Genomic DNA, 14,487 nt, shown 5'->3' on the forward strand with positions numbered 1-14,487 from the left:
TAAAACAAAATTGGCCATGACCTATAGGAACTGAAATAATTAAGATTAGAGTTACTCAGTAGGTATGATTGGGGGGGGTCATTCCTTCCTTTGCATATATTTGAATTTGTCTTAATGACCCATATATATCCACACATCTTCGGTTGGCAAATGTGAATAATTTAAATCATAAAAGAGATGGCCCAGACAAAATAAAACCAAGACATTTAAGTGAGGTGGCAATGGTCCTAGACAAAGTTATCCTTAGGTGACAAAACCTCTTTCATTTTTCAGTAGGACCCTGAGTTTTCTCAGTTAATTCATAAATACTCATGATCCTACAGTATGACTTTTTGTTCCTCACTGATATTTTCAAGATTACCTGGGCTGGTTTCTCCTGAAGAAATTGAACTTCTCCATCTTGAAGAAATGTAAGAAATCGAGGGATGATATGTTCCAGGAATGTAGAATACTGAGGAGATGACGTTACATTCTAATCATGCAAAAAGAAAAGTCCGTTAAGTTATGTGTACATATTTTTATTTCAAATTCACATATTATAATAATCTCAAAGGAATGTAAAATAGTTTAGCAGAGCTAATGGTAACTTTTAACACTCACAGATGCTTTAGTGATAATGTAATTTTAAATAAATTAGAATGATTATTGCTTCTGAAATCCAATTCAAGAGAACTAAATGCTAAATAAAAATTACCATTAAAATTAGAAATACCAATACTTTGGAAAATGTTGAATTTGGAGCCCACTCTAGGCTGGCTCTGCCACAATGCAAGTATGAGACCTCTGAGAAGTCATTTAGCTTCTATATCTCAGTTTCTTCATCTGGAAAAGAAAGAACCTAACAAAGTGACACCTTTTTCTAACCTAAAAATCTAATTTAATAATCAGATCTATATTAATTAGATTCTAATCTAATCCATTATTTATCCCAGCACCAATTTTAAAAGAATAGGAAATGAAACTATAGTTTGGAGAGAGTATAGTAAAATGACCAAAAGTGCAGTTTCTGGATCCCACTTAGGAAGTGACAGTTACTTAACCTCTCTGGGAATCATATATTACTTCCTGCTTTCCTTACAGGACTATTGTGAAGATTACGTAAGTTACTGTATGTAAAGCTTATAACACCATCTATGTAAATGCTCAGTAACTGTTATCTGTTATTATTTACAGAGCACTTAGGTGCCAAACACTGTGCTATGTGCCTTTTATTCGTTCTAACTTGGTCCTCACCACAACCCTGAGTAAGTATTATCTCCATTTCATAGATAAAGAGGCTCAAAAAGGTTAAAAAGTTTTGGAGTCAGGCATGGTGGCTCAAGCCTATAATACTAGCTATTTAGGAGGCTAAGTCAGGAGGATTGCTTGAACCCAGGAATTCAAGACCAGCCTGGGCAACATACCAAGACCCCTATCTCAAAAAAAAAAAAAGGATTTGAAAGTGGATTCAAATCAAGTATATCTAAACCCAAGTCCTTCTTCTCTCTTAATACCTCACTTATGGCCAGGCTTAGGAGCTCACATCTATAATCTTAGCACTCTGGGAAGCCAAGGCAGAAGGATCGCTGGAGGTCAGGAGTTCGAGACCAGCCTCAGCACCAGCGAGACCCCATCTCTACTAAAAATAGAAAGAAATTAGCCAGGAAACTAAAAATAGAAAAAATTAGCCAGGCATGGTGGCACACGCCTGTAGTCCCTACTACTCGGGAGGCTGAGGCAGGAAGATCGCTTGAGCCCACAAGTTTGAGGTTGCTGTGAGCTAGGCTGACGCCACGGCACTCTAGCCGGGGCAAAAGAGTAAGACTCTGTCTCAAAAAAAAAAAAAAAAAAAAAAAAAAAAGAATAAAAATAAAAATAAAATACAGAAAGTCAGTGAGGCCAATTTGTGTGAGCTAGAGAGAAAATGACAAGAGATGAAGTTAGAGGGATAGAAATATATATCGAACTATATTATGTAAGGATATTATATTGTAATAAGGGTTTAAATTTTATCTAATTGCAATGAGGAGGTTTTGAAATGATTTAAGCTGTATCAAATTTGCATTTGTTAAGAATCCAGACAGCCACTGTGTTGAGAATTAATTTAAAGGTTAAGAATGGAAGGGGGAGGTTGATATTGCAGTATCCTTGAAAAAGAGATGATAATGGCTTTGTAGAGGTGAAGGAAACATTCCTTCCACCCTCTGAAGGTTCAATCTCTGGGATAAATTTAACAATAGACAGACTAACAAGAGAAAAATCATACAAATTTATTACATGCATATGCACAGGAGTCCCACAAAATATGAGCCTCAAAGAAGGGAATGATGGTTAAAGCTTAAATAGCATTTTCAGCTACAAAGAAAAAGGAGCTTGTTGTGGGGAGATGGTAATGCCAGATATGGGAGAGTAAGGGGAAGAAAGGCATGATGAGCAAAAGTTGTCTTATTATGGAGATAAATTCTCTTAGGTAGCAGCCCTTAGAATAGGTGATAGGCTATGCCAAATTCTTTCTGTGTTAGGTGTAGATATGATCTTTCCTGTATTTGTTCTAGGTGGGTAAGGATCCCTCAGAGAAAGCCTCTGCTTGCATTTGATGTTTACTTTACTAATGTAGATAGATTTTTTTTTTTTTTTTTTACAAGAGGACAGTTTTTCAGAACTATTCCTGTGTCTGTAGCTTCTCTGAATAGCCATCTCCAAATATGTCAAGAAGTTCGTTTTGGGGTGGCATATTTTAGTCTCCCAGAGTTAGATTTTAGGGCGGTATTTCCTGAGAAATACAACCAGTCATATTTTAGAGTGGTATTTTCCCAACACTTTGAGAATAGGAAGTTCAAATAAAAAGGGGCATATATGTATTTTATAATTAAAGCAAAGAGCAAAACTGAAGAGAGAATATGGAGACAGGGAAGAAAACCAGAAACAAAATAATTCTTAAGTTTTTTGGCTAAAGCATCAAAGTAGATGTTGATGTTCTTTACTTAAAGTGGAGAAGGGTCAGATTTGAGTGGAGTGGAAGGCAAAAATTATTTTGATTATTATTTCTTACTCCTTTTGGGAATAATAAAATATATCTATTTTTTTAAACTTGATTTTTCGTGATGTTATAGCACACCACCCTATGAATATATGCTAATTCAAAGGAATATTCCTCTATTGTTTAACATTTGTTTCTCTATTATAAACAATATTATAGTTAACATTCTTATAATTAAATATGTATATGGGCTAAATTTGGGTTACTTTCTAAGAATTAAATTGTGGAAATAGAACCTTTAGTCTTATGCAATGTTTCAAATGCTTTGATACTGTTGACTGTTGCCCTCCCAAAAGACCAGTATAAAAAGCTACTGATTAAGCAAATCTAAGATTATTAGACTTCCTGCAAAAAGATGAGAAACACCAACTTGACAGAACGTCGGATGGGAAAATCAGGAGAGAATATTTATATGGTTTGAGTAGGGGGCTGTGTGGTTTTAAGGTAGAACTTGTAATTTGTATAACTGGCTGAGATTAGCAGAGTGTATGATAAAGTGGCTTTGGATTAATAAGCAAAGTGAGTTAAGGGTTTTGAAGTAAGTCTTTTTTTTTTTTTTTTTTTTTTAGACAGAGTCTCACTGTGTTGCCCCGGCTAGAGTGCCAGGTTGCTGTGAGCTAGGCTAATGCCATGGCACTCTAGCCCAGGCAACACAGTGAGACTCTGAAAAAAAAAAAAAAAAAAAAAAGAAGTTAAAGGTTTCCTGTCACCAATCTGGCAAGCTGGTGAGAGGAGGCACCCAGGCAGTTAAATGTAGGGCTGAAGAAAAAGGCAGCGACTTGTCTATCATAGGGGCAACTTCAGAAGAGTCTATAAAGGCAGGCACGGGGGGGAAATCAGAAAGCAGTGTGGAGCAGGGAAAGAAACCACTGCAATTCTTGGCACGCACACCTACACATCAGTCTCCTGGGGGCTCCACTCACACAGAACACTGTACAGGGGGGACCCCAGGGCTTGTGCAGTACCTGAATAGCTTCTCCCCAAGTAGACTGTGAATTTGTTGGGGACAAGAACTGTGTCTGTCACCTTTCACCCCTATAGCTTAGGATTTTTTATGAAACAACCACAATCAAGGATTCAAGGAAAAGAGGGATAAGATTCATGCTGGAATGCTGAACTGCCAGCTTATCAAGAAATCAAACACATCTGCATATGAATCGATACTAACTACTGACTACACAGCTCCAAACATTTGAGTTCCAAATTTCTCCAATAAAAAAGGCTCATTCAGCTGGGCACTGTGGCATGTGCCAGTAGTCCTAGCTATGCAGGAGGCTGAGGCAGAAGGATCACTTGAGCCCAAGAGTTCAAGGCCGCAGTGCACTATGACTGTGCCTGTGAATAGCCACTGCGCTACAGCCCAAGAGACACAGCAAAACACTGTCTCTAAAAAAAAATTCAAAAAAACATTCATTCAACAAGCTGCCCAGGTATTCTGCCAGTATTTCAACGCAATCAGCTTTTTGATCCAGATGAATTTTTCATGTGATTTCTAACTCAAAGATTTATTTTGTCTTAAAAGATGGCCCATTTATTAATTACTTAGGCCAGAATTTTATCACTAAGTGGACAGTGAAATGAATCTCTAGGATTTCTGAAATCATTAGGAGTTGTTTTTTGTTGTTGTTGTTGTTCTTTTTAATTTCACTCACTTCATTTAAAAATTTTTCTAGGGTGGTAGTGGTGATAATTTAGAATTGCCTACTGATGGTCATTCTAGTATTTAATTCTTTGATTTAATTTTAACTCAGTCCTCTGAATTTCATTTAAGGTAAATGTTTAGATACATAAATTTCAAAAATCACTATTTGGAAAAGCCCCAAGTATACTGCTTCACTAACTTTTAATTCTGTTAATTTAATCAATGCATCTGAGATCAAAAGCCAGGAACTAACTTGTGAACTATAGACACGAAAAAGGAGAGTAAAGCCAGACACTTAATCCAGATAGCCCCGAGCCACGCTCAGAAGCTTGGCCCATGTGCTTGTTTATGCAGGTTCACAGATACCCCCCCCCCCATTTCAGCTTCTCAAATCAACCTGCTAGGACTATGGTTCTCTCAGATCATTCTTCCAATAAAATGCAGAATGGAAGCTTAATCTCTTCTGCCTCCCACCTCTTTTTATATACATTTTTTAACAGCTTGCTTTAGCAGCTTGGGCAGAAGAGAAAGCTCTTTAGCTAGATCTCTAAGTATCTCAATATTTTTTTTCTAGCTTGGCTCAAGGCAACAAGTCCCTGAAAACGTCTATTTAAAAAAAATACACTAAAATACTATCCATCACTACAGACAGTAGGGTATCTGATTCAATCCCACTAGCATTTATTTAATGTTTATTAATTCAAAAGACCATGCATGGGCTAGGAAACATTTTATCTACTGTTCTTAACCTTATTAACTCTGTGAGGAAGGTTTTATTATCCCCATATCAAAAATAAGAAATCTGATACTTTTGTAGTTCATAAGCATGGCGACGGAGGTTTCATGCTCGTGTCAGATGTGCCTCCCTCAAACCTTGTTATGCTATTGGCACATTACCCATGTGACATGAAAAAAATTTAAAAATAAATAAAAAATAAGAAATGTGACTTTCTCATCTGTCTGAGACTAACTGCTCCCAGGTGCACCATAAAGTTGAGCAAAAGATGAGATAACTTTTCTCAGGTGTTGGACAAGGGGCAGCATAAGACCGTGATTCCCGAGAGGAGGGAGAGTCACAAGTTCAGCCTCATGCTCATCACAGCTCTCTGCCTAGGTGATCTAGGAGACTAGGGTTCAGTACGCTGGGTCCAAATGGAGAACAGGCCTGCTGAGCTGAGGAGGCAAACCTCAGAGTTCGGGGCAGCTAAAGCGGATGGAATCTGCAGAGCAGAGCACCAGAGAAAAATGAACTACAGAGCAGGGGGGTGAGGTGGGCTCCCAGAAGGCCCTGACTGAGGGCTGGGCTGCACACACATAGAGTAACGCTACCTAAAGCTTACCAGAGAGTGGCCCCTTTAGAATTGAGAGATGAACAAAGATACCAGCGCAATGTGGAGCAATGTTAGAGAATGTTGGATTTAGCCTAGCCAGAGTGCAAAGACCTACTTAATATCTTGGGATAACATATCCCAGACATCAGACATCCAGCTGAGGAAGGACCACGCCCTAAAACCAACCTCTGATGAGATCCATGGGGAGACAGAGTTTAGAGGTTGAATCCCATCAAATTAGAGACTTTGGAAACACCTTGGGCCAGGCACAGGTCCTCCTTATCAAAGCATAAAACCAAGCCTACATACGATCAGTGAGATGAGCTGGCAACTGAACTACCTATTACAAAAATATCAACACTCTTCAGAGATAACAGAATCTAGAGTCCCTACATTTCACAAATAATGTCCGCTGTATAATAAAAAATTACTAGACAAGCAGAGAAACAGGATAATGTGACCCACAGCCAACAGAAATTGACCTTGAGATAGCCCAAATGTTGGATTCAGTAGATGAAGACTTTAAAGCAGCCTTTATACAGTCAATGTGGTCAAAACTAAAAGAATATAATCTTAATCAATGAACACAGGGAATCTGCAGGGAAATAAAACCTACACAAAACTATGGAAATTCTAGAACTAAATGTACAATAAATGAAATTTAAAAATACAAAAAATTGAAAATTTTTTTTAAAACCTAGCAGATTAGAGATGACAAAGTCAGTGAACTTGAAGGGAGATAAACAGAAATTATCCAATCTAAAGGACAAACAGAAATAAGACTGAAGAAAAATAAACAGAGACTGAGGGACCTGTGGGACAATAATACAATTTCAGAATGTGAAGTCCAGAGAGACTCTTTGATCAAGGTCACAGAAGTCCTAAGTAACAGAGCCAGAAATGACGGCCAGATCTCATTCCATCATAACATAGCATCAATTACCTGAAGATAACAAAGTCACAACCTAAGTTTGAGTGCATTCTGAGAGTATATGCCTTAAAAAGTTACATTTAAAAATGAAAAAAACGTTAAAACTAAACCCAACATTCCTCAACATAGTGTGGGGTTCACCATCACTAGTGTGAAGGTAGACGACACTGTGTACAACTTTTCAGTTTTTAAACATAATAAATTACATTAACAAAGACAATGACTTTTTAGTTACTAGTAAGACGACTAACAGAACAGCAATAAGAAAGTGCATAAGAATGTTTACCTCAAAATGTAAAATATATAAAGCTCATACCTCAAAATTTTCACTAACTTCTTGCATCATTTTTAACTTTGTTTCATCAGCTGTAAATGGCAAAACAAACCATCAGATAATTGAAATTATGTTAAGGTTGTTTCTAAAATTACTAGATTTAATAATTTCAGAGAAGCAATCAGATCTTATCAGTTTGACTGTCATGGCCCAATAGAAGGCACATAGCTAGTTCCCTACAACCAGTCGCACACATTCATACTATCAGACACACATGTGCATGCACAGATAAGGATACAGATACACACAGACACACACACACACACAGACACACACGTGCCTCTTTGGGGCTCCAGCCAGTACTGCTCATCACTCTGCTTCTCTACAAGGTAGAGGAGGGGAAAACAAGGATAAAAGTTAATGTTACTATTTGTCTCAAAGTGCACATCATTTGCAGTGATATGAACGAGTCATTATCAATGCATTTCTTAATGACAAAAAGGACCAACTCACGTGTATTTACATCTGTGAGAGCTGCCACAAACTGAAGGTACTTTTTCATCAGAGTGGTTTGGTCAACCACGGTGGCCCCTTGTGTTGCAACAAACGCCATTTTTCTTTTGAGCTGGTTTGTTTCTCAAGAGAAAAGTATCAGGTCCATGAGTTCACCCAGCCTATGAAAAGAAGCATATGGTTAGCTAATTTACAAAGGGCATGGGCTCACACTCTATAAAAATCTTACCTAAATGCCTATATTCAGTTAAGTACTTCCGCATTAATCCACAATATAACACTATTCCTTCTGCTTTTTTGAATATAAAATGTACCCAAATCCATTTTGTCTATTAATTACAAAACATGATTTTTATACACAGAAGCTTTTCTTTCCTACCGTATTTCCTTCTTTCCCTAAGTCAGGGGTTGGCAAACATTTTCTGTCAAGAGCCAGATAGTAAATATTTTAGTCTTTGTGGGCATAAAGTCTCTGTCACAACCACTCAGCTCTGTTGTAGCCAGAAAGCAGTCACAGACAACATGTAAATGAACAAGCGAGGCTGTCTTCCAATAAAACTTTATTTATGGATGCTGAAATTTGAATTTCATATAATTCCCATTCATCTTGAAATATTATTCTTCCTTTTTTCCCCCTCAGCCATTTAAAAACATAAAAAACATTCTGAGTTCCCGGGCTGTATAAAAACAGGGAGCAGGCTGGATTTGGCCTGCCAACTGTGGTTCAGCAAGCCCTGCCCTAGGTTGATTGTTTGCAGCTGGCACACAGGCACTCCAAAAATGTTCCTTGAATGAATAAATGCTTCAAAAAGCACTTCGGTAAGTCAGGAACAGACTGATGACCACATTTTGAGAACTGCTGCTTGAGCTGACATGTAGATGGAGACTTGGTTTCTATTTTAAGAGCTGTCACAAAGTACAGAGAACTTGGTGAAATTGCTTTTACCCATCCTCCTTGCATAATTTCACTCTGCATTAAGAGGTGGTTTCATGGCTTCGTTTTCTTTCTTCAACAGACACACCAATAACTCCTTTGCAGGCCTTCCAAAGGCCCTGACCTACCGAATACACTCCCCTGCAGATGGCACAGGTGATTGGGCCACCCTGACACCAGAGAGCTCCTTCCAGCCACTCTCTCTGACACACGAAAAACACTTCTTCCATGCAGAGAGGATGCCCACAGCTGTCCTCGAACAGCCCACCAGAAGCCCCAATCCTCTGGCTCAGGGCAGAAGTCACTAAGGAAACCAAGGCGAGGGTGACTTGGCAACTGTTCGCCTCTTTCAGGTCACACTCCCTCCTCCGAGCACAGGAGGCCCCACATCCCGTTCCCCATCCCAGGGGACCCAAGATTCAGGGTCACGGCCTCTCCCTGCCTAAGAGTACTGCCCAAACTTTTTACAGGCTCAGACCCCTTTTTTCACGAAGTCGTCAACTCTGCCATTTCCCGGGGCCCCAGAAGCCAGGCTCTGCCTCCCGCCGGGCCTGGGGCCCCTGACGAGGGAAACGTCCAGTTCCGCCTGTCTGTTGGAAAGCGGCTCGAAGACGCCGGAAGCCGAGGGCCCAGACCTGGCTGCCAGCGAGCCCACGGCGCCCAGGCCGAGGTGGGAAGGCCCCGGCGCGGAGGCGCCGACACCCCGGGGCAAACGGCCCCGCCAGCCCCGCCCCGCCGCGCAGAGACCCGTCGAGCCCAGCCTGAGGCGGCGCCGCCGAGCCAGAGGGGTCGCTGTCGTCGCCGCTACCTTGGCTGTCCGCGTCGGGCCTGGCGAACCAGGTGCCTGCGTGGAGGCCGGGAGGCGCCAGGCTGGCCCCGGGGCGCCTTTTGGGGGACGGGACCCCAACCCCTCGCCCGACTCTCCGATCGCAAACGGCCCTCCGGTTCCCTCCTTTTGTCACCGTCCCAGGCACTCCGCGACTGCCTCCCAGGCCGTGCTACGGCGAGCACCGAGGGCCAATCCAGGCGCCCGCTTGCCCTGCGCCTCCCATCGCTTCCTCCCGGCTCCGCCAGGAACCGCGCAGGTCTGAGGACCGCCTACATCCCCGGCGCCCCGGGGCGGGCTCCGGCGGAGGCCTACGGGAGCCCGGGCCGCTCGAAGCCCCGCTCCATCCCTCTGCGGAGCCGCCGTGCTGCAGAGGCCTCCCCATACCCGGGGGACGCGCGCGCCTCCCAGGGCCGTTCGGCCGCCCGCCCGGGCTTACCCTGACCTCGGCGGCCGTATTCCTGCAGCCCCGGAGCGCCACCTCCAACGAAACCCTCGCCGCCGCCGCCGCTCAGCCGCGCGCAGTCCCACCCCCGCTTAAAGCGGCAGCGTCCGCCGACCGAGAACTAGGCCCAGCGCGCCGCCCCCAAGTGGGTGCGGCCTGGGCGGGCGGCGGGAGCGGGGAGGGGCTTAAGCGGCCGGGGTGGCCGGTAGTCCCTTTAAACCGGCGCCTGCTGGACTGGGCCGCCTCCGGGATGCCGGGCGGGCAGGTCTCGAGCTGCCTTGGGCTCCTGTCCCTAAAACTCCTCGCAGGCGCCAGGCTGTGGGGAAGGCGCGGGGGCTGCTGCGGGGCGGTGGGCACCCGAGCGGCTTCCCGAGTTGACGGCTGTCGGGCCCCGGTAGAGTCCACCGCTGGTGACAGGCAGGGCGGGGTTTTCTGCTCCGCTACCTTCCTGGAGCCCTTCTTAGCCCGAAGAAAGGGGAGGAGGCAAGGAGGGTTTTTGGAAAGGCGAAGAAACTCTGTTAGCAAAATAAAGCCCAGGTGTTCCGCCCGGAGGAGGCTGCAGTAAAGCCCATTTGTTTTGCAGCTGCATCTGTCAGAGGCTGGATCTACCTGGGGCAAAACCAGGTGGACAGCAGCCTCGGGTCAGGCCAGAGCAATGAACAGACCGACTGGGGAGTGGGGCAGAACGCCCTGATACCCAGCTGAGGTGGCATGGGCCAGACCAAAAGGCTTCTCAAGAGGGCAAAGTACTGTCAGGTCTCACCTACACACTCCATCCATGAGAGTGGTTGACTAGCGAGCTGTTCCTGTCAACCCATGGTTACCATGTTAGATGGACAGAGAGCATGACAATATGACCTGAATTCCACCGCCTCCAGGCCCTGGCTTCACCTCCTGACCTTCCTGTACCTACCCCTCACCCCATCATCATTAACCCACCAACATAGTTGTGTTACTTTCCCAGATACATTTCACACCGTGCAATAAACAGAGCTTGCAAGCCCGCAGAAAAAGGAGACCATTCTGATACATGCTCCTTGCTTGTTTTGATGATGCCACTTAAGAACAAGCCACAGCTGAAATGTTGAGATTGTGAGTGGATGTTTTTAGCCAATTATTTCTGCCCCAGGAGAAATAAAATGGATCAGAATACCTTACGGAAGTTGCCTGTTTGCAAGCAAAATTCTCTGTGCTCTCACTGCCACCAACCCAAAAAGTAGGAGATCCAAAGTTGAGGAAAACTGAAAAATCTGGGGCTGAATTCAGTTGCTCAGGGTTGTTTAATATTGTTTGGGGGTGGGGGACAGGTAGAGAGAAAAAGCGGTAGACAAATTTTTTCAGAAGTTTCATCTTAGTCGCATATTATTAAGATATATAGTTAGGCCCAGCCATAACATTGACAAAATCGCTGCACATCCCTGGGTCCTGAGCTTCTATCAAAATACCCAGCACACTCATGATTTTTTGCCTGTTTTCTTGTCTGTCTCCTAGATTAGAGGTTAGGGACAGTCAACTTCATCCCTAGCGGGTAAATTAGATCATGTTCCCTCCTCTGCTTAAAACCCTGCAAAGACTTCCCAGCACACCCTCATCACCTGGCTCTGCTCACCTCTGAACTCAGCCCTCGTTCTCATGTTCCAGCCACAGTGGCCTTCCCGTGCCTCATATCCACCCACACTGCTCCTGGCTTAGGACCTTTGCAGCCAGTTCTCCCAACTACAATGTTCTTCTCTCAGAGACACAGAGCTGGCTCTTTCTCATCCTTGCTCAGCTCAAATGTCACCTCCTCAAAGAGGCCTTCCATAAGGACAAATATGGGACAAAACTCCTCCCACTTCCTGTCTCTCATTATACTGTTTACCCCATATCCTCACAATCTGAAATTATTTATTTACTAGTTTATCATCTGTTTCCCCTCCTTTTCTGTCTTTGTTCACCAAGGTATTCCCATTGCCAGTTGAGTGTTGTCTTGATCTGCTAGGGCTGCCATAACAAAACATCACAGACTGAGTGGCTTAGCAACAGTTCCCGAGGCTGGTCTGAGACCAATTACCAGCAAGGTAGGTTTCACTCCGAAGCCTCTTCTCTGGGCTTGTAGGCAGCCACTATCTCACATGACTTCTTCATTGTGGACACATTGGGAAAAAGAGAGAAAGAAAAAGAAAGAGGTCTGGTGGTTTTTCCTCTTTTTTTTTTTTCAGAGATGGAGTGTTGCCATGTTGCCCAGGCTGTTCACAGTTACAATCATAGCCCATGACAGTCTCAAACTCTTGGGCTCAAGCCATCCTCCTGCCTCAGCCACCCAAGTAGCAGGGACTACAGGCATGTGCCACCCATCCTGGCTATTCCTCTTTTTTTTTTGAGACAGAGTCTCGCTCTGTCGCAGGGTAGAGTGCAGTGACGTCATCATAGCTCACAGCAACCTCAAACTCCTGGGCTCAAGTGATCATCCTGCCTCAGCCTCCTGAGTAGCTGGGACTACAGGCACGCCCCATGATGCCCGCTAATTTTTCTATTTTTAGTAGAGATGGGGTCTCGCTCTTGCTGAGGCTGGTCTCGAACTCCTGAGCTCAAGCGATCCTCCCACCTGGGCTTCCCAGAGTGCTGGGATTATAGGCGTGAGCCACTGCACCCTGCCCTATTCCTCTTCTTATAAGGACACAAGTTCTATTGAATTAGGGCCCCACCCTTATGACCTGATTTAGACTAAATTACCTCTTTAAGGGCCCTGTCTCCAAATACAGTCACACTGGGGTTAGGGCTTTAACATAGGAATTTTGGGAGCAACACCATTCAGTCCATAACAGATGTTTAATAAGCAAATGAATACATGTGTACCCTGCCTGGAATAATGCCCTCCCTAGGGTGGGGATCCACTGGAACATTAGGAAGGAGAGGGCAGGGAGTCCCAAAATATCCACTCCGGTAGGCATGAACAATTTGCACTGGTGGTCTCCATTGCGGAATGAGTCAGGGCACAAGGTCTCAGCATGACCCTTTGAGAGCCATGCAGAGGCTCTCCCTCCTCCACTACGTGCTGGAGTCTCTGCTTGCCTTTGCCTTACACCTTGTGCTTCCCAGAGCCTGGCCCTGTGGGTTCTACCCCTGCAAAGAACCTTTCCTGTGATCACCTGGCACCTTATCCTTCCTGGATCACTTGTGGGTTTCAACAGGGCAACTGGGTGTCCTGAGGTCTGACAAGTCCAATGCCCTGGCAGAGCTGAGGCCCTGAATTCAACAAAGGGATCTCCCTGAACCCCATTTCACACACCTTTCCCGTCCCCCCCCCCAGCTACCCTAGGATTTAGCCCTAAAAGCAAGCTGATCTGGAGTCATTATTATCTGGTCAGGGCCCCCATCTCCCACAGTTGCATTCCCAGTGCAGGACAATGAGGACATGTGGTAGGAATATGGACCCTGGGGCTGCTGCCCTTCCATTACCAAAGGAGATTCAGTTATACCACCTTGCTAGAGCCAACAGACCAACTAACAAGCTTTAGAAAGATTTTCATTGGCAGGAATTGACACCAAATAAGTGGGAACTTTCCATTACCCAGAAAAATGTAATTAACCAAAGCAGGCCATACCCCCCAGAGCCAGGTGAATGAGGTTTTACTGTCCACAGCTTCTTATCTGTCTCTGGGGTTGCCTGTGGCTGCTGTTCTGGCTGTTTGGCCCCAGGTGACCCCCATTATGGCTGCCCTCTGTGTGTGTTGTGACCAATGCTCACCTCTCCAGAGAAGAGGATGTTCCCTCTGTGTGCCACTGCAGGGATCGCATGAGATACTGTCTATGAAAGCAGCCCAAGGGGCCAGCACTGAGGAGTAGGCACTAACAAATGGTCGTCCACGTGAATTTTCACTGATTCATGTTCAAGGGCTTTCCAAAAGGGCTTTCCAAGGAGTTTCCAAAAGAACCATTTATCCTTTTCCTTCAGCCATTCAACAAGCATCTACTCTGCACTAAACCATATGCTAAGTTGAAGGCAGGAAGGTACACTAAGCCAGGATGCTGGGAGTAGAGTCAGAGTCACTGCACTAAGAGGTATATGTGGCCTGTGTGGGCTAGACTGTGAGAATTTGTGAAAAAAATGACCTTTGGGACAGTAAGATGCATTTGTACCCAGAGAGTTTAAAACTGTGCTTTCCACTTCAGTAGTCACATGCAGTGTGGCTGGTCTGAATGAAGATGTTTTCCAAGTATAAATTGCACACCAGGTGGTGAACACTTGGGATGAAAAAAAGGAGGTAAAATACCTCATCGATAATTTTTATATTGATTACATGTGGAAATGATATTTTGAATATATTGAGTTAAATAAAATACAGCATTAAAATTAATTTCACCTGTTTCTTTTTTTTAATGTGGCTCCTAGGAAATTTAAAATGACATACATGACTCGAATTATATTTCTAGTCAACAACATCAATTTAGAAAAGCTGGCTTTCTGAAAGGATTTCTTGTCCCTCTGCCATCAGACGTTCCCTGCAGGACTCCGGAATAAGGGGGCTTCTGGGCCTGTTATGAGATGGAACAGGGACAGGTGCTGTGAGAGTCCAAAAGAGGGAAGAT

At 44.1% G+C, this 14,487-nt stretch overlaps 1 protein-coding gene across 1 annotated transcript in view; it reads right to left on the reverse strand.

Annotated features, from left to right (window-relative positions):
* TRRAP (transformation/transcription domain-associated protein) overlaps positions 1-9,926 on the reverse strand; it is a 116,318-nt gene extending 106,392 nt beyond the window's left edge. The window contains exons 1-4 of the mRNA XM_012638896.1: positions 9,910-9,926; positions 7,711-7,871; positions 7,240-7,289; positions 362-472 (exon numbers count right to left, since the gene is read on the reverse strand). Of these exons, the coding sequence (XP_012494350.1) occupies positions 362-472; positions 7,240-7,289; positions 7,711-7,810 (261 nt within the window). The 5' untranslated portion in view covers positions 7,811-7,871; positions 9,910-9,926. The remainder of the gene's footprint in view (positions 1-361; positions 473-7,239; positions 7,290-7,710; positions 7,872-9,909) is intronic.
* Positions 9,927-14,487: the final 4,561 nt, after the last annotated feature.

The sequence above is a fragment of the Propithecus coquereli genome, unplaced genomic scaffold (genome assembly GCF_000956105.1).
Source record: "Propithecus coquereli isolate 6110/MARCELLA unplaced genomic scaffold, Pcoq_1.0 Scaffold137, whole genome shotgun sequence".
Taxonomy (NCBI): Eukaryota; Metazoa; Chordata; class Mammalia; order Primates; family Indriidae; genus Propithecus; species Propithecus coquereli.